This window comes from Leopardus geoffroyi, chromosome A3 (assembly GCF_018350155.1).
Source record: "Leopardus geoffroyi isolate Oge1 chromosome A3, O.geoffroyi_Oge1_pat1.0, whole genome shotgun sequence".
NCBI lineage: Eukaryota > Metazoa > Chordata > Mammalia > Carnivora > Felidae > Leopardus > Leopardus geoffroyi.
This window is the reverse complement of record NC_059336.1, coordinates 120506442-120526492: the sequence shown is the minus strand read 5'-3', so window position 1 is coordinate 120526492 and position 20051 is coordinate 120506442. Positions and strand designations below refer to the sequence as shown.

Sequence of the window (20051 nt, the reverse complement as noted above, 5' to 3'; positions counted from 1 at the left end):
AAGGGTCCAGCAACCAGAATGTATGAAAAATACTTACAACTCAACAACAAAAAAACAACCCAAATAAAAAATGGTTAAAGGACTCGAATAGGCATTTCTCCAAAGATATACAAATGGCCAAGAAGCACATTAAAAGATGGTCAACATCACTAATCATTAGGGAAATACAAGTCAAAACCACAAGGAGATTCCACCCCACACTCACTAGGATGGCTATTAAAAAAAAAAAAAAAAAAAAAAAAAAAACAACCTATAAATGACAAGCGTTGGCAAGAATGCATAGAAATTGAAACCCTCATATGTTGCTAGTGGAAACGTGAAATGGCGTTGGCCCTGTGGAAAACAGTTTAGTGGTTCTCCAGAAAGTTAAACATATAGAATTACCATATGACTGAGCAATCCTTCCTAGGTATATACCCCAAAGAGCTGAAAACAGATACTCAAACAAATACTTGCGCACAAATGTTCACAGAAGCACGATTCACGATAGCCAAAAGATGGAAACAACCCAAAAGATCACATAGTGTGTAATTTCTATGAGCTGTCCAGTCTAGGTAAGTGCATAGATACAGAAACCAGAATAATGGTGGCCCAGGGCTGGGGAAGAGGGGCAGGAGAATGATTGCTTAGTGGGTACAGGGTTTCCTTTGGGGATGACGAGATGCTTTAGCTGCACAATATGAATGTATTCAATGCCACTGAATTGTGCACTATAAGAGGTTCACTTTATGTTTTGTAAATTTTACCTGAATTCTTTTTCTTAAAAAAAAATTTTTCTTAATGTTTATTTATTTTTGAGACAGAGAGAGAGACAGAGTGCGAGCAGGGGAGGGGCAGAGAGAGAGGGAGACACAGAATCTGAAGCAGGCTCCAGGCTCCAGGCTCTGAGCTGTCACAGAGCCCGACACGGGGCTCAGACCCACAAACCATGAGATCATGACCTGAGCTGAAGTTGGTTGCTTACCTGACTGAGCCACCCAGGCGCCCTGAGTGTCTGACTCTTGATTTCAGCTCAGGTCACAACCTGACATTTCATGAGACTGAACTGCATGCCAGGCTCTGTGCTGACAGTATGGAACCTGCTTGGGATTCTCTCTCTCTCTCTCTCTCTCTCTCTCTCTCTCTCTCTCCCTTTCTTGCCCCATCCCAGCTCATGCGAGTGTGTACCCACATGCACTGTCTCCAAAAAATAAATAAGCATAAAACAAAATATTTAAAGTACATTTTTGTCTTTGCCATGAGAAATCTGGGGAAACCAGGCAAGCAACCCATTCCCCACCCACCTCTCAGCTGATGTTTCATCTCAGGTAACATTTCTCCCTGTTGACCACTCTTCCTTCAGCCCCCCTTGACATCCTGGTCCCATCACCCCAGCTCTTCCCACCTGGTTCATCCTTCTTAGTTTCTGTGGTTGGCTGAGTAACGGTCCCCCAAGGATGTCCATGCTCTAGACCCGTGAACATTACCTGAAATGGCAAAAGGGACTTTGCAGATAGAAACCAGGCTGAGGATCTTGAGATCGGGAGAGTCTCTGGGATTATCCAGGTGGATCTGAGGTAATCACAGGGATGCTTATGGGAAGCAGGAGGGTCAGAGTCAGACAGAAGGTGCAATTTTGATGGAGGCAGAGGGACAGAGGGAAAGATTTGAAATGCTACTCCACTGGCTTTGAAGATGGAGGAAGGCGGCCATGAGCCAAAGGATGTAGGATGTAGGTGGCTTCTGGAAGCTAAAAAAGGCAAGGAAACGCTCTCGTGGAGCCTCCAGAAAGCACACAGCCTGGCAGACCTGTTTTAGGCTTCTGATCCCCAGAGCCATAGATAATAAATTTGTATTGTTTTAGACCACTAAATTGTGGTAATTTATTACAGCAGCAATCGGAAATGAATATACTTTCCGGCAATGATTCTCTTCCTCCACACGCCCCTGAAATGTTTGTGGTCTCCACGGTTGCTGCCCCATCTTCTCAACCCGTGTGCTCCCCCTGGACCATTCATCAACTGTTGCGGTTTTGACTGTCATCTCTAGACTAGAAACGCTCCCGTATCCAACACCAGTACAGAAACCACTGCTGGAGGTGGGCTCCCCGAAGGCGGATTGAGTCTGAACGGCAAGGCCAGTGTGCAGTTTAGGTCACGGGGGTCAGCACCAGCAAATGCTGGGGATCCCTCTAGAGCAGAGGCAGCTGGTGCTTTCCTGGGTCTGTGTTTGCCCAGCCGGCATGTGGGGGATGCTCAGGGCCGGAGAGATCACCTCCCCGGGCAGCAGGGACCGGGCTTTCCCAAGAAACCTTAAAACCGAGTCAGTTTTGCAAAGAATCTTGAAAAAGAGAGGGCATAATGTGGGTGGACAAGAGAGGATGTCCTAGGTCTAGGGAATGACGGAGCCTCCTCTGGCCTCAGCAGGACATGATCGATCACATCACAGTGGGGCCGTTTGTCTCTGGCTTTACTGAAAAGTGTTCTGGGAAGTTGCTGTCAGCATGAGCAGCTGGCCGTCGGGGCAGGGGGTGTTACAGTCAAACCCGTGTGGTTTACAAGGTCTGCTTCCCAGCGAGGATTTGTCTCGGTGAAGCTAAGAAGCAGTTCCCGTCTCTCCTGGTGGAACAGCCTGCAGGCCTAGACCCCTGAGAGAGGCGGGCTCCTCTCTGTGCCCAGCGTTCCAGACTGCGGTTCTGTTGTTGATGGCAGGAAGCCGCGAGGCTCACAAGCCTCTTCTGCCCAAGAGGCAAAGGCTTACTTCTGCTTGGAGACACTCTGTTAGCACAGACGTGAGGCCAACCAGCTCAGCTTCCATTTTCCACATGGGGTGGGGGTGGGGGGGAAGAGCTGTTTTTACAACGTCAATATTTGGAGATTACTTTCCCTTTATTAACTCAGGCCCTTAGTAACTCTCAGTATTTGCATAATTGTGGCTCTCCCCCCTGCCTGTGCGGAGGGTCGTGATCTGCTGGGCAAGCGCGCCCTTTGTTGTGTATAAAGAGCTGAAACTTTGATCTTGAAAGGGTGGCCCTAGCAGTGCCTGGAGCCTTTGAAGTGTCACGTGCTCAGAATCTTCCGTTTGTTGCTATGGAGACCTTCCTCATCATTACTATATCTTAGAAAAATAAAACCAAAAGCAAACCCAGCTTTATTATTTCACAATCTTATTCATTAGGCAAGCAGCATTCTAACAAAAGCCATTTGTAAGGTATGAATTAGCAATACTGGGAATGAAGCAGGCAGGAAGTCCCTGCTGTCTCATGCTTTATAAAAAAGAGTCACGGCCTCGCAGGTAAATGGGCCCAGTGGGAATCCAGGGAGTGTTCAGAGCGAGCCAAAAGTGCACTGAGGGGAAAATGAGGCTGCGCTGTCAACTGGGGTGGGTTGGTCATACCAAGTTGAAGAGGCAACTGCTCTCCTTAGCCCCATTTTACAGATGGGGCAACTGAGGCACAGGAAGCTTAATTAACTTGCCCCAGATAAGCTTCATAAGTAGAGGAGGTGAGATTCAGAAATGCAGCCTGGGGGTGCTTGGGTGGCTCAGTCGGTTAAATGTCCAACTCTTGATTTTGGCTCAGATCATGATCTCACAGTTCATGAGTTTGAGTCCCGCAACAGGCTCTGCACTGACAGCATGGAGCCTACTTGGGATTTTCTCTCTCTCTCCCTCTCAAAATAAAGAAATAAAAGTTTAAAAATTAAAAAAAAAAAAAAAAAAAGAAAGAAATGCAGACTGTCTCCAGACCCCTTCTTATCACCATAACGCTGTGCTGTCTCTCATAAGAGGGACGAAGGCCTTACTCACTCTAAAGCCCTAACGTTCCAAACGCACGTCTGCTGGGCTTTGGCATTGCCCAGGCGGACTTCCACAGTGGGTGTGGTGCCTCGACCAGGGACCCCACGAAATACCCCGATTTGACCTTCTGAACCACGGTTACAGAAGGTTCCTGTCAGCCCCTGGAAGACTCAGGAGCAGCTTAGGGTGGGCACTCCCCAAGGGACAGCATAGGCCAACGCTGACCGGGCAGCCATACTTTCAGACTTGAGAAAGGAAAGCTCCTATCAAGCCATCACACCAAGGGTTCCTAGGGATGTTCAGAAATCTTGGTACCAAAAAGTTACCTATTTTACATTTATAATGCAATAAGCAGGGCACACACCCTCTGCGTGGGAGGTTCAGGATGGGCATTAAGTGCATTCTCATCATCAGACCTCTTAGCGGGGCGAGAGTCCTGGCACACATGGGAATGGAATGGTTGACAGCCTAAGTCTCAAAGCTGTAGCCCCCAGGCCATTCTGGGCCCCAGAGACGGAGCCAAGGGGAGCCAAGGCTGGGTCACCTATCCAACCCTTGGCTTCACCCCGACGACTCCAGTTCGAAGGAGATGGTCTTCGAAGGAGACGGCCATCTATCCAGCCTTGCCTGACCTCCATTACCAAGGACATGCTTCTCTACATTTCCCAGCATCCTGCATAAGCGGGCTCCCTCCCAGCCTGACTGGGAACATTTCCAGATCTACGGGTCCAGCTTGCCAGTAAAGGGACAAAGGACACAGGGTTCATAAATCCCCTGCCCCAGAATTTCCAGGGGGAGAAGTCGGCTGAGGGATGGCTCTTCAGAATGCAGATACCCGGGCCCTCCTCCCCAGGTAGTCTTGTTTACCAGGCTTGGGGTGGCTTAGAAGTCTGCATTTTCTACAAGCTCCCCAGGTCATGCCAATGCACATCAAAATTTAAAAACCACAGGTGGGGATGCCTGGGTGGCTCAGTCAGTTGACTGTCCGACATCGGCTCAGGTCATGATCTCATGGTCCTGAGTTCAAGCCCCACCTTAGGCTCACTGCTGTCAGCACAGAGCCTGCTTCAGATCCTCTGTCCTCCTCTCTCTGCCCCTCCCCCATTTGCACGCTCTCAAAAATAAATAAACATTAAAAACTAAAATAAATAGGGGTGCCTGGGTGGCTCAGTCGGTTGAGCATCCTACTTCAGCTCAGGTCATGATCTCACAGTTTGTGGGTTTGAGCCCCACATCAGGCTCTGTGCTGACCGCTTGCTCAGAGCCTGGAGCCTGCTTCAGATTCTGTGTCTCCTTCTCTCTCTGCCCCTCCCCCGCTCATGCTTTGTCTCACTCTGTTTCTCAAAAATGAATAAATGTAAAAAATAAATAAATAAATAAAAATAAAATAAATAAAATAAATAAAATAAAAGCCAGTGGTAGAGGGTGAAGAACATCAAAGTATCAGAATTCCCAAGTATGGAGCTTGGTGGCCCAGCTCCACCTGTCACAAGCTGGTTGACCTGAAATAATTCCCTTGCTCCCTTAGAGCCTCAGTTTCCCCATCTTCACAATGGGAGCAATATAATCCTGCAAAACTCACTGGTTTGCCAAAAGTTACATTAGATGATGCATGTTTTGATAGACTGAAAAATGCCCACTGAAGGATGTCCACGTGCCCGTCCCTGGGACCTGTGAACATCACAGGTTTATAAGGAAACAGGGTCTCTGCAGATGTGATTAAGCTAAGGATAGTGAAATGGGGAGATTATCCTAGATTAGCCCAATGGGCTCTAAATGCAGGCATGAGGGTCTTATAAGAGAGAGGCAGAGGGAGATTTGACCCAGAGGAGAAAATAATATGAAGACGAAGGCAGAGATCAGAGTGACGCAGCCCCAGAAAACTAATACGATGCGTAAGCGGCAGGTGCCATGGCAATATTTAATGTGGTTAACTAAAATTGAAATTAAAAAAAGAAAAAGAAAAAAAAAGATAGAGAATAAACCGAGAGTTGACGGAGGGGGTGGAGTGGAGGGTGGGCTAGATGGGTGATGGGCATTGAGGAGGGCACTTATGATGAGCCCTGGGGTTTTTTTTTTTTTTTTTTTTTTTAATTTTTTTTTTTCAACGTTTATTTATTTTTGGGACAGAGAGAGACAGAGCATGAATGGGGGAGGGGCAGAGAGAGAGGGAGACACAGAATCGGAAACAGGCTCCAGGCTCTGAGCCATCAGCCCAGAGCCCGACGCGGGGCTCGAACTCACGGACCGCGAGATCGTGACCTGGCTGAAGTCGGACGCTTAACCGACTGTGCCACCCAGGCGCCCCGCCCTGGGGGTTTTATGCAAGTGATGCATCACTGAATTCTACTCTTGAGACCAATATTGCACTGTATCTTAACTAACTAGAATTTAAATACAAGTGTGTGTGGGGGAGGGGGGGAAGGAAGCATTTAACGTTGTCATGACTTAGATCAGAGGTGTTAGCTGCTTCTTTTGCATACCGTTGCCATCCACACCCCACGGGAAAGATGGCACGCTGGGCCCGGTGTGACTCCACCTGATACGAATGCCTACCTACCAATAGCTTTTACTAGGGCCCGTGCCTTTTGAATATTTGGAGGACCTCCGACAGAACAAGGTATGGGTTAAACCAGAGTTCCTGTTAGGCCAGGCACTCAGGGAGCTTTTCTTAATTATCTCTACTTTATTCACATCCCTAAGAGATGACGTGTGCATTTGCAAGAGAAGAAAAACAACGTTTGGCCGATTTGTTCCTGGTCTTGCAGTGATGGCTGCTGGATGTCCCATGCCAGCCCCACCCTCCTGCCCCTGGGAGCTGTGCTCTGTCCCACCTTATTGCACTAAATGACCTCAGTCCCTGAATGGTGCTTCAGGGGGCCTGGCCTGGGGGTGGCTACGACTAGGTTTCTTCTCTCCACATCCCTAGACATCACATTCGAGGAGTGTTGCCTGCACGGTCCATGCTGCCCATCTGAGCTCCTCCTCTGTGATTGCCTGGCTGAGCCTGTGTTGGTGACACGAAAAGGACAAGGGTCACACTGCCTAGTCCTGGGGCTGATGGACCAGACCGTACTCAGCCGCTGTCACCATGGTCACTGCAGCACTGTTTCCCGAGCATTCCTCCGTGCCAGGCACTGTGCTGGTCACTCGGCCTACGTCCCCTCATTTAATCCCAGTGTCTGCCCCGTGACATAGGTCCCAGTGTCTCTACAGATGAGGAACCCGTGGCTCAGAACTTACACAACTTGTCCACAGTCACGCAGATGACCAGAGGCAGAGCAAGGAGATGGCCGTCCAACAGCGGCCCCAGCAGCGTAGGGGGGGACCGTTGTCTACTCAAATGGGAGAACTGTTATGTCAAAAGTAAAATTTGAGAAGAAGACTCAAAACTAAGTTTGGGGGAAGAAGAGTGCAGAAGAGTAAACATCCAGGAATGCAGACAGCCCCAGAAGGGAAGAGTGAGGGACGTTAAAAGAAACCGTTCAGAAGAAACTGTTAGCCCAGTCTAGAAGGCCACCCATGGTTGTAGAAAAGGTATCTCCATGCGTGTTTTCTATCCTGTGTTGTCTCAGGGGTGTCTCAGACAGGGGTGCCTTGAGTGGCTCAGTCGGTTGAGCGTCCAACTGTGGCTCAGGTCTTGATCTCACAGGTCGTGGGTTCAAGCCCCACGACGGGCTCTGTGCTGACAGCTCAGAGCCTGGAGCCTGGTTCAGATTCTGTGTCTCCCTCTCTCTCTTTCTGCCTCTCCCCTGCTTGTGCTCTCTTTCTCTCTCAAGAATAAGTAAATAAACATTTAAAAGGTGGGGGGCACCTGGGTGGCTCAGTTGGTTGAGCGTCTGACTTCAGCTCAGGTCATGATCTCACAGTTTGTGAGTTCGAGCCCCACATCGGGCTTGCTACTGTCTGTGCAGAGCCCTCTTTGGATCCTCTGTCCCCCTCTCTCTGCCCCTTCCCTGCTCATGCTCTTTCCCCAAAAAAAATAAACATTAAAAAAAAAAAGTTCATGGAAACCAATTTGACAATAAATTTCATATAATAAAAAAAAAAAAAAAAAAAGTTCATGTAGCCAAAGGCTGACTTGATTGTTGTTTCTAGACTTCCTGAACTCATGTCTAATCGGTGACCACGACACCTCTTGTGCAGAACCACATCGATAATGCAAGCAGTGCCATTTGGATTTATTGCTAATCTCAGAATATTCACTTTCAAATGGATGTAAACGTTTTAGATGTTAACTTGGCAAGAAAGATCTCCTTATCTGCCTTGTATGTTGAGATTCTCTGAGTCGGCAGAAAATAAATGCATATTTATTAGTGAAAGAATAACTAATGATTTTGTGGAAGTTACTAATTGTCATCCAGGAAAAGGTAACAGATTTTTCGTAGTTAAATAGAGAAATAGACTGGCAATCGATAATGAATATTATGAGCGCACTAACTAGGTAATTTTAGAAATAATAGCATATCCTTTTAGAACCAACAAATGATGGCAAAAATTAACAACACAAGACAGAATAATGGAGAATAGATTTTATTATGAGCGTAACCTTTTGAGTCGTTCGCAGCACTCAATTTATAACATTAAACGAAATAACCTATAAGAATTATACTTAATTTTTAGCAATGTAACCCCGCTTAGTCCATGATCCTTGCTTCTCCGTGGGATTCCCTTGAAATCAAGTCCCTATTTAGAATGGGAAATGTGCAGCCCGGGTGACGGCAGGAATCTAGCGGCTGATAACCCTGAGCAAGACTTAACAGAACTGAACGGGCAAACTTTAAAAATGTGCTCAAATTTTAAGCAATAAAACGGAATGACATTTTTAACATTTGTTTATTTTTTAGAGACAGAGAGAGACAAAGCATGAGCAGGGGAGGGGCAGAGAGAGAGGGAGACACAGAATCCGAAGCAGGCTCCAGGCTCCGAGGCATCAGCACAGAGCCTGACGCGGGGCTCAAACTCACGAACCGCGAGATCATGACCTGAGCCAAAGTCGGACACTTAACCGACTGAGCCACCCAGGCGCCCCAATGGAATGACATTTTTAAATCGCATTTCAGATTTGTTCTTGATTCCCCAGAATTCGCTCTAAAGGGTTGAGGTATGGTTTGACATTGGCTTTGGCTGTTTCGGTGACTCCCTAACTGCTTTCCGGCCTCTGTGTGTTTGGTGCAGCTCTGGATGCGGATGGGGCAGGAGCTTAAGGGAGACGCCTTCACGTCCTCACCTCTTCCATCCTCTGCTCACCTCAGCAGGGAAGGGCCAAGAAGGGCCATGGGGTCCAGTCTTATAGTGTAGACAGGAAGAGCGAGCAGGATTTGGAACCCAGGCCGCGTGTGCTCTGGGAAGTGGACCAGAGCCAATTCCTGGAATGCATGTGTCCCGTGGCTTTACTAGGGCAGGGGGCCAGGGGACGGCAAGTCCCAGAGCCTAGAGCCCGACATGCAGAGCGCACTGGGTCACCTCTCACCTGTACTTCTCTCTCTCCTCCCGGATAGTTTGTGAAGTTTGCCAACATCGAGGAGGACACCCCATCCTATCACCGGAGCTATGACTTCTTTGTGTCCCGCTTCAGTGAAATGTGCCACTCCAGCCACGATGACATGGAAATCAAGACTAAGTGAGTAGGGGAAGTGAGGGGACCCCTCAGCTAATGACAAAGGCATCGATGGGTCTTACAGAGTTCCCAGCCCGGAGTGCGCGGTCTGATTTCATCAGTATTTACCTCTGCTCTGACGTTTCTGGGGAGGAAGGGAGCGCCTGGCAGGGCTTAGTGGGCAAGTGGGCAGAGATGGGCTCCCAAAACAGGCTTTCAAAGGAAAACCTTCTGGGGCACAGAAGAGGAGCAGATGGAAAGTAATGGTCCCGGGAGCCAAATTGGAGAGCCAGCAACAGCACACACATATACACGTGCACATACCTGTGTTCTTTCGTTCAGAAGTACATGCATTTATACACCCAGAAACACCCACTCGCCACTCTCGATCACAGTATATACTCTGTGCCCAGAGTCTGGCAGCTCTGTGCCTCTCCTTCCAAACCCCCTCCTCCCCCGTCAGTTGCTCATATCGCTGCATTCTGCTTCATCAGTTCCTGACATACTTTGAGCCTTTATATACCGGGCTCAAGCTGGAACAAACCCAGAGGGGTACTAACGAGGAGGAGATGAAGCCCAAGTGGTACCGGGCAAGGGCAGTCTGGCAATCTCCAGGATAGGCCAGGGGTCGTGGCTTCCTGGGCTCGCGCCCACCAGCACAGGAAGCCAGCCAGCCAGGGGCTGGGTCACATGAAGGGTAGAAGGTGAGCTCCGTCCTGCCTTTGGGTGGACGAATGCATCCCACCCCCCATGCCCTCGCCTCTCCTTACCGCAGACACTGGGCTTCTCGGGGCCCGGGAACTACCTGGATGCATTTTGCCCCTTTCCTTACAGAATCAGAATGTCAGGCATCAAAGGTCTGCAAGGGGTGGTGAGGAAGACGGTGAACGATGAATTACAGGCCAATATCTGGGACCCACAGCACATGGACAAAATTGTCCCATCACTGCTTTTCAATCTGCAGCACGTAGAGGAGGCAGAGAGGTAAGCAGGGGAGGCTGGAGCTTGGGCAGTGACACACGCAGCCCTCCCAGGCTGCCTTTCCCATCTGCTTGGGAACCACACGGCTCGGGCTGGTCATTAAAAGCCTAGCTAAAAGGCCAGTGATCTTGGCTTCCGTGGCTTGTTCTGCAGTGAGTCCAAGGCTGGCTCCCTAGGAGCCTCGGGTCTGGCCTTCTGCCAGCCTGCTGCACCCCCTAAAATCTGCATTCATGAAGGAAGGCTAGTACCTGTGCTGGGCTCTCTGGGGGTAAGTGTCTCCTGGTAGGAACACAAAGGACCAAGAGTCGGGTTACCTCTGTGCCTCTGAAAGCAGCAGGCCAAGGAGGTTTTTAAATGCTTTTCATGGCTCTTATTACTGAGGACTTTCCCTTCCTGACCTTCCTTCCTCCCTCACTTCCTAATGCTATTTCGGGCCCTTAAAACATGCTTCACCAGCCAGCAGCCACTGGACACAAGTGGCAGATCCTGGGTTTTAATCTGGGAGCCCTCAGACATGGGGTTCGTTCTGTCCCCGCCCCTCACTCTTCCCATCTGTAAAACGGGATGCAGGGAAAGACTCCTGTTGCTGTGCATCCGGGCGGTGCATGAGGCTGTTTGAGGTCCTCTGTCCTTTGAGCCTGTGGCAGGAGACAGAGGGGAGGGAAATAACGTGCCCTCTGGTGGCTGTTCCTGGAATCGCACCTCACCGACAAGCTCCCTCTGTGGTCTCTGGTGGTCTCAGGGCCCAGAGGCCTGGGGCCTCTTCTTCTGTCCAGATCTGGGCCCAGCCCCTGTGACTTCAGTACCACTGAGTCACATCTGAGGTAACCACCATGCCTCTCTTTTTCCTCCCTCCTCTCGCCCACTTTCTTTTGCTTTCTCTTACTCTGTGTGCCTCATCTTTTTCCTTCCCAAGCTTGGGGGGCACGGAGACACTCGTGGTCTGTGCCTCACCAGGCCCATGGTGCGCAGGGTATCTGTCCTTCCCACAGGGGCACATCAAGCCTGTCCTCATGGATTTCCAGAAAGAGAATAATCTGACCCCTTCTCTCATGATCTTCCTCCACCCTGGGCTTCTTTACCCTATTTAATCTCCCGACGGCCATGAAGTCTCCCTCGTGGAGCTACCTCATGTAGCCCACGTCAAATCCCCGCCTGTCCTCCTGCCACCACTTGCCAGGATGCAGTGCAGATACTCAGGCTGCGCCAAACCCGACTCCGGCTCTGCCTTCTGTCCCTTACCCACACGCCGCGTGTTTCCGCAGCCGCTCCCCCTCGCCCCTCCAAGCGCCAGAGAAGGAGAAGGAGAACCCAGCAGAGCTGGCCGAGAGGTGCCTTCGGGAACTGCTGGGCCGGGCCGCCTTTGGCAACATCAAAAATGCCATCAAGCCTGTCCTCATGTGAGTGACCCCTGCCCCCAGCCCCAGCCCTCAGAGAACCGGTCGGGGTCCTGGCATCTTGCTGACTCGGAGACAGGGGAAAGAGGTGTTACGGTTGTGGTGCCTGCCGTGGCTAAGTCGGTCCCTTGTCTGTGCCTGCGTGCCCTGCGCTGTGACAGCAGAAGCCATCACACGGTGGCCGTGCGCGGTGTCGGGGACAAGAGTTGGTAGGAGGCCCCCAAAACTGAAGCTGGGTGCCTGGCTTCATTCCTGAGTCCACAGCGGTGGAATTCTGTTCCTCGGCTTGCCTCCAGCTCTTGCTGTGGGACTGCCCGGGGGTCCCTCATTCCTTCCGCTCACTGCCACCTACAAGCCCTTCCTCACTTACCGGGGAGCCCTGCGAGGGGCTGGGTCTCTCGGGAGGCCACTCCGCCAGCAAGTTTGTCTCTCCTCCCCAACGTTGCTTTGCATTTCATAGTCGTCCCCCCATGTTTTCTCCTGCACAGCCATCTGGACAACCATTCTCTTTGGGAACCCAAGGTGTTCGCCATCCGTTGCTTTAAAATCATCATGTACTCGATTCAGGTACGGTGGCTCCCTGTCCAGCCTGTCCTCCTGGCCGAGGGCACCTCTGGGAGCAGGACAGTGCACCAAAGGAGAAAGCCAGCTGTCCTCTGTGACTTCTCCTGAGCCCCTAGGTGTCTACACGTGCTGCTCGCTCTAGCTGAGAGGAAGGGCAGTTTTCGTTTTCTTTCTGATACAGCACAGATCAATACTGTCGAAAATACAATTAGTGAGAATTCTTAGAAAAAGTAAATGAAAAACTCATGCAAAATACAAGCCCACAGACCACACTTGGCTGCCATGCATGGCCTTCTCACATTGCTTACTAAACACTTACTCTCAATTTCTGTACTATCCCCCCGTAATTGGGCTACGCTTCATGCAGCACCGGACTAAATAAACCCTGTGGCCTACGGTGGCCCTTATCAATATAACCTGGGACCCGGGAACGAGGAAAAGGAAGACAATATTTTAAAACTGACTTTTGACCCACTTGAGGCGGAAGGGCCCAGGACAACCGTGGAAATCCAGGTGGCCACCGGGACTGGGCTCTGCTCCTGTTGGACCAAGGGAGAGGGACTGAGGAGAAGGAACCAGGGTATCTGGGCACCACCTCCAGTGCCCGCCCGCCTCAGGACCTCACTTTTGTCCACCCCGGCCTTTGGGTCCCAGTCGAGGGCTGCCCTGGCGCAGAGGCCGCGTGGGGGTTGCTGTTTGGGGCCAGCACGTCTTCCTCCCCCCAGCCGCAGCACTCCCACCTGGTTATCCAGCAGCTCCTGAGCCACCTGGATGCCAACAGCCGCAGCGCGGCCACGGTGCGGGCGGGCATCGTGGAGGTCCTGTCGGAAGCTGCCGTCATCGCCGCCACCGGCTCTGTCGGTAAGGGGGCCCTGGGTGACAGCGTGTGGGGGCTGGGAAGCCTCCAAGGACAAAGAGCCGCCCTTGGCAGGAGGCTGCCTCCCCTTCCAGAAAAGGGCAAGGGAGCGCTGGGAGGCGTCAGAGCCGGTTTTCTTAGAAAGCAGTCAGCCGGGGCGGGGTGCAGAGGAAGAGGAAGCCCCTGGCTGGAACGCAGGGCAGGGGAGAACGGGGGCCGAGGGTTCCAGCCCTGGATCTCGGGTCTCCCACCCACTGTGCTCAGGGCCCACGGTGCTGGAGATGTTCAACACTCTACTGAGGCAGCTGCGGCTCAGCATCGACTACGCCCTGACCGGGAGCTACGACGGGGCCATCAGCCTGGGCACCAAGATCATCAAGGAGCACGAAGAGCGCATGTTCCAGGAGGCCGTCATCAAGACCATAGGTAGGCCCCGGGACCGGGCCTGAGTGGGCGGGGCCCGGCGAGGGGCGGGGCCTGGTGGGCGGGACCGGGCGCCGCTGCAGGGTCCGACCGGAGTTGGGTGGGGCGGGCGGCGGCCTCCACCAGCGGCGCGCTGGGGCGCTGGGAAGAGGGTCACCCGCTCCTCCGGCCAATTGGCGTTATTCGCGGACGTTGGAGAAAATGGAGTCGGTCAGCGGCGCGCACGGCTCACGGCCTGGCCCGGTTCTGGCCTGAGGGAGAGCACAGAGCGGTGTCCGTGGGTTGCTGGGCTGGACTTCAGATCAGAGGCTGAGAGCGGCGAGCTCTTCTGCACCCCAGTCCCCGGCCGGCCTCTCTGATGCTTCCCCGTTGGAGCGATGGGAGGGGAGGCGAGAAGGAAGAGAAAAGGCAGGAAGGAGGAAAGGGGAAAGGCCACGGATGTGCACGTAGTTGCGCAAGGGGAGAACCGTAGAGTCACCCCTCCGGCTCGTAGGGCCCATCACTTCAGAGCCTTGCTGGCTTAGCACCGTTGGCTCCCCTCTCCTTCCCAGGGACGCTAGCCAACCGCAGCCTGGGCGACAAGTGAAGGAGCTGGAGTTAGGAAGAGCCCCCTGGAGTCATCTAGGTTTCTCCCTCTGCTTGCCTTACTTCTCTTCCTTAGAGACACAGCCGCTGCACTCTGGGCGGTAGTTTCCTCATCTGAGACCCTGGCAGCTGTGGGCCTCACCTGGGCCAACCCCCTCCACCATCTCTTTCCTGCAGGCTCCTTTGCCAGCACGTTGCCCACTTATCAGCGCTCCGAGGTGATACTCTTCATCATGAGCAAGGTCCCACTGCCTTCCCTGCATCATCCCATGGAGACGGGGAAGACCGGGTAAGCCTACCAGCCGTCCTCCCCTTTTCCTCTCTTGCCCATTCCACCCCAGCTGCCCTTCCAGTGTTTTCTGGCTGACCCCTTTCTCCACTTTGACTTTCCTGGTTATGCCCTCACTTCTCTCCTTCTACTCTCAAATCCCTCAGCAGCCCTTAGTGGGATCCTTGGACCCCACAACAGTTCCTCAGGCTGCCCCACCACTAACTGCCTCCCACCTTTGGGGCAAGCCATTAATTCTCTGGTCTGCTTCCTGGCTCTGCAAGTCAACTGTCCTGAGTAACTCAACAAGATAAGCCTCATGGAGAATCTAATCACAAGGGGAACTGGGCAGGCAAGTGTGGGGTCTCTGCCCACATCACCATCCTGGTGAGTATTTGTGTCTGGTCTACAGAGAGAACAGGAACCGGCTGACCCAGATTATGCTGCTGAAATCCCTCCTTCAGGTGAGCCTCTCCTGTCCCCGTTCCTACTAAGCCTCTACAGGAGGCAGCTCCTTCCCAAGGGACCAAGAGAAGGCTACCACATACAGCTGTGCAGGTTGCACACTGCACAAATGTGCCCAATCAAAAGGGTGAATAGGAGGCTGAAATCCAGCCTGTGTTAAACTCACTAGCAGTCTAGGCATCCACAGACCTGGGTCATCCAAGGCAGGCAGGGCATGTGTTCCAAATTTTCACAAAGGTTCCTTATCAGCTACGGATCGCCTTGTCACTCAAACATTGTCTCTGTACTGGGTTAGAATCTATTGGTTCCTGCCTTTTATTCCCCTTCCAAATACCTGCCTAGGTCCCTTCCACCTATTTCCCCCTCAGCACTTGTGCCCATTCCAGTCTCCCAGCCACTATCTTTCCTTTTATAAGTGTTTTACATTCCTCTTCTCTACATCCTTGTGGCCATCACCGGAGTCCAGATTCATTGTTCTCAAATGCCATCTCCGTGACCAACTTGTTAAAATATATAGAGCTTCCCTAGAAACTTTGAGCCCTCAGTCTGAGTGGGGTCCTGGAATCTGTATTTGTAACAGGCCCCCCAGGTGTTCTCATGCACAGTCCTGCCTAAGCTCTGGACATCTCACAACTAGATTATTCTCATCATTGCCCTTATCTCCATCTGTCCTCACCAATCATAAATACACAACCACAACAAGAATTTTCTAGAAATACTGTTCCCCACATGTTGCTCCTTTTCAAATAGTAGGTCTCGGCTTACAACTGATGTGCCTCTAGGTTTCAAACTTCTCAGACTAAAGGCAGAAAAATCCCCAGTCGCCGGGGCGCCTGGGTGGCTCAGTCGGTTAAGCATCTGACCTCCGCCCAGGTCATGATCTCACAGCTCGTGAATTCAAGCCATGCGTCAGGCTCTGTGCTGAGCCTGCTTTGGATTCTGTGTCTTCCTCTCTCTCTGCCCCTCTCCTGCTCCTGCTCTGTCTCTCTGTCTCTCAAAAATAAATAAACACTAAAAAAAAAAAAGTCCCCAGTCACCTTTCTCTCCCTTGACTCGTCATCTCATCCCTAGCCCCGGTTTCTGTTCCAGCCACGCCAATCTGCACAGCCCAATTACTCTCATTCATGCCTTGCCTTCCCTCTCCCTAGCCCATGCTGTTCATTTCACTAGGTTTTTATAAAGGCTTTTCATGCCGACACCGCCCACATCTGGTTACGTCCTCGGTCTGTGTGCTCCTGCCATTCCTGCTGACTTTACTCTCATTATCCTCACTGTACCCAGCACCTTATCAAGGTGACGGTTTGCACTCACACACACCCCCCTTCAGTGGATGTTTACTGTTGACGCCACCAGGCTCTGCTAAATCCTCAAGGGCCTGCTGAGTCATCAAAGGCATCATTTTCCAATATGGACTTAACAGTAAATACGTTTTGCGGCTTTTGAATGCTTTGACAACATCATGTATGTGATGTGTCCACTGATGCCCCCTGGCTTTCATCAGAAGACCCCCAGTATGGCCACATAGAAAAGATGGAATGGAATGGTTGTTGCCCTTGTGTGGGTTCTGGTTCCTCAGCCCAGCTATAAGTTCTTCCACTGCCTCGCCATGTCTTTGCGACTGTCCTTGCTCTTAATGCAACGCTGTGTTCCTGGCGGGTGTTCATCAGCTGAGCCCTGACGGCTGGAACATTAGGTTCAGAGGCTCCCTGTTCCCCGCCACCCCCCCAAGTGCTTAGCCCTTGCTTGCTTTTAACAACTTAAAACTTGTCTAGGTGGTTGTTGGCATGTTCAGAAAAGTTGCCACAGGCATTCAGGGCCTAGGGTGGAGGCCAAGGGGAGCTGGGCTGCGTGATGGCTAGAGAGGTTGGGTGCTTTAAACCCCACTTCTGCTGGCTGCTCCCCATCTCCTCACTGCATGGAAAGGGCCAGCGTTCCTTAGCGCACCCGTGCTGGGCTCCCTTGCAGGTGTCCACAGGTTTCCAGTGCAACAACATGATGTCAGCCTTGCCCAGCAACTTCCTCGACCGCCTTCTGTCCACCGCCCTCATGGAGGATGCAGAGATCCGTCTCTTCGTTCTGGAGATTCTCATCAGTTTCATTGATCGTCATGGCAACCGCCACAAGTTCTCTACCATCAGGTGAACTTGGGGGTCTCCCCTCCAGTTGGTGTGTGATGGGGCAGAAGGCTCCCGATAGATGTCACACCCAGGTGAGAGGACAATGCCCATAGTAACCGCTTGTGTCCCCTCCCAGTACCCTTAGCGACATCTCTGTCCTGAAGCTGAAAGTGGACAAGTGCTCCCGACAGGACACCGTCTTCATGAAGAAGGTTAGCAAGTGTGACCGTAAGGCCCAAGGAACCCCAGGTGGGCCAGGCTCTGTGGACTCCCACCTCCCAAACCCCAAGTCAGTGCTGACCCCTGTCCCCAGGCCGGCTCTCTCCCTCTTTGAGTTTGCTTAGTGGGGATGACCAGTTGACCCCTCGGGGGGTCAAGCCCCCAGGGTCACCCTCAACACTGAGGCCGGAGTGAGAAGCACTGCTGGTGAGCCAGTCCCGGACTGGGCTGTGGACCTCTGCACACAGCTGGATTTGGGCAGCAGCTTCTGTTGCTGGTTTCACTGCACTCACCCTTCCTTAGACGTGTCCTCCTGCACAGTGGCTTCCACTGGGGTCTGCTCTAAAGCCGTGCTCTCCCTGGGGTGCCTGGCTGGCTCAGTTGGAAGAATGACTCTTGATCTTGGGGTCATGAGTTCGAGCTCCACGTTGGGCGGAGAGATTACTTAGATAAATAAAACTTAAAAGAGGGAGAGAGAGAGAGAAGGCGTCCTTTCCCGGAGGGTGGAGGTGGGAGGGGCACCCAGCTGTGGCACCGCCTGCAGATTAGTCCTCCTCCCCGATCTCCTTGCCCCTCCTTTCTCCACCCACCCACTGTGCCCTTGCCCCCACCCTTCCCCCCACCCAGCACTCCCAGCAGCTCTACAGACACATCTACCTGAGCTGTAAGGAGGAGACGAACATACAGAAGCACTACGAGGCGCTCTACGGCTTGCTGGCCCTCATCAGCATTGAGCTGGCCAATGAGGAGGTGGTGGTGGACCTCATCCGCCTGGTGCTGGCTGTTCAGGTGGGACCTGGTGTGGGCAGCGCATAGGGGTTGGGATCAGGGCAGGGGACCGGTTTGGGCCAAGCACTCATGACAGCACCAAGTTGAAGTGGCTCAACAGCGATCCCCGAGCCCGGGAATACGGCACCCTTGGTTGGCCCTTCCTCCAGAGACCACAAGCCGTGGTTCTGTTCGGGAAACCACCAAAGAGTGCTTCAGTCATGGCTCAGGCTAAAAGAGACCCAGGGAACGGGGTCTTTCAAAAACACCCTTTAGCCCCTAGTGTTTTGAGTCTCGCAAGGTTTGAATGAGACCCCAAGGACTGTCAAGAGGGCGCTCCTATAAGCTCCGCGTGATCCCAAAACAAACTTTGTCTAAAGATCGTCTGATCCCCAAGCCTGGCTGTGCCTCAGAATTACCATAGCGTTTATTAAAAATACATGTTCCTAGTTCTACCCCCAAGCCCTGGGACCTGGAGACTCAACAAGCCTCCGTCACGACTCTTAAGAGAGCCATGCGTCACCACAGAGGGCTCCAGACTTGCAGAGTCTTTCTGGGTGGAAGTATACTGTCAACGATGCTGGGATCTGGGGTGGGTCCTTCAGACCTCAAAGGACCAGGGTCTCCAAGGTCCTGCAGCTAGGTGGGCATCGTATCCCACCCTAGGAGCACGAATTATGGCAAATCTGAGAGTTGAGTGGTGGAGAATCTTAGGCCACCAGTGCTGCCTTGAATCCTGCAAGGCCAACCCAACTGCTATGATGGTGTTCAGCCTAGAATTTGAGATTCCTTTGTGTCCCAATCCCTAGTAACTGTTGCTTCTTTTTCAACTTAACATATGGACCCAGTTTAGCAATCCAGTCCGGTCCCCCAAGAATCATTCAAGGTCTATATTGAAGGACACAGCATCCTAGAGGTAGGATTAATGATGAAGGTTTGGACCGTCAAGGTCACCAAAGCTGGAACTGCAAAGTGGAGAATGAAGTCAATACCCCTCTACTCAAGTACTTATGAGCCTCCAGCTCATGGATCGTTCTAGGGATGATTCACTTCAGCTGTAATGAGGATGACTTCTGTCACCCAGCAAGTTATGGGGCAAATGCTGGAAAAGGCTTAGTCTAGAGAAATGGGCCATCTCTAAAGGAGGTTGGGGGAGGTTGGGGGAAGGGGGGCACCGGTATAATTTGTCAGTTAAGAAACTCCAGGGCCCCTCTGTGTTGCCACAGGATGTGGCCCAGGTCAATGAAGAGAACCTGCCTGTATACAACCGCTGTGCCCTCTACGCGCTGGGTGCAGCCTACCTGAACCTCATCAGCCAGCTCACAACAGTACCTGCCTTCTGCCAGCACATCCATGAGGTTGGTGTCCTTGTGACCCCGACAGCTCAGGAGCCCCTCAACCCTGGGTTTCCCCGGAATAACTTTTCCTTAATTGTATAAGCCCTGTGCTCAGTCCAGGCATTGCGGAAGGGTTGACGGAAGAACTAGGGACAGTGAGGAGTTACTAGAAGTAGCATTTCCTCCTGGGTCACATGACATAGCATGGTGGGGTTGGCCACAGGCAAGAACCTATACCCCTTCCTCACCTGCTGCTACCTGCCCACCTTGACTTCCTGTCCCTCTGTGCTGCCCTCACTCCCAGAGACATAGGTACACATGCCTCTCATGTGATTTGGGACTAAAACTACTTAAAAAAAAATTTTTTTTTAACATTTCTTTATTTTTGAGAGATGGAGAGAGACAAGGCATGAGCGGGGAAGGGGCAGAGAGCCAGGGAAACACAAAATCTGAAGCAGGGTCCAGGCTCTGAGCTGTCAGCACAGAGCCCGACACGGGGCTCGAACTCTCAGACTGTGAGATCACGACCTGAGCTGAAGTTGGTCACTTAACCGCCTGAGCTACCCAGGTGCCCCTGAAACTACTTTTTAGAAAAGTTTTATTCTGAAAGTTTTCAAATATCACAAAAGCAGTGTGAGTAGAACCATGCAGATTAAAGAGTTATGAAGGTTTTCCCATGTTTGCTTCATCTATCT

The 20051-nt window shown here is 51.9% G+C and overlaps 1 protein-coding gene across 3 annotated transcripts in view; it reads left to right on the top strand.

Annotated features, from left to right (window-relative positions):
- The window catches only part of EFR3B (EFR3 homolog B), an 80504-nt gene that overhangs the window by 48723 nt on the left and 11730 nt on the right, over positions 1 to 20051 (top strand). Inside the window, exons 5-16 of one of the 3 annotated variants that reach the window (XM_045447534.1) lie at positions 9279 to 9400; positions 10211 to 10360; positions 11623 to 11757; positions 12243 to 12321; positions 13074 to 13179; positions 13439 to 13600; positions 14360 to 14471; positions 14863 to 14914; positions 16881 to 17053; positions 17169 to 17244; positions 17879 to 18040; positions 19246 to 19377. In XM_045447534.1, the coding sequence (XP_045303490.1) occupies positions 9279 to 9400; positions 10211 to 10360; positions 11623 to 11757; positions 12243 to 12321; positions 13074 to 13179; positions 13439 to 13600; positions 14360 to 14471; positions 14863 to 14914; positions 16881 to 17053; positions 17169 to 17244; positions 17879 to 18040; positions 19246 to 19377 (1461 nt within the window). Of the gene's footprint in view, positions 1 to 9278; positions 9401 to 10210; positions 10361 to 11622; positions 11758 to 12242; positions 12322 to 13043; positions 13180 to 13438; positions 13601 to 14359; positions 14472 to 14862; positions 14915 to 16880; positions 17054 to 17168; positions 17245 to 17878; positions 18041 to 19245; positions 19378 to 20051 lie in introns of all 3 variants that reach the window. The other 2 variants (XM_045447533.1, XM_045447532.1) reach the window with 2 other exon arrangements.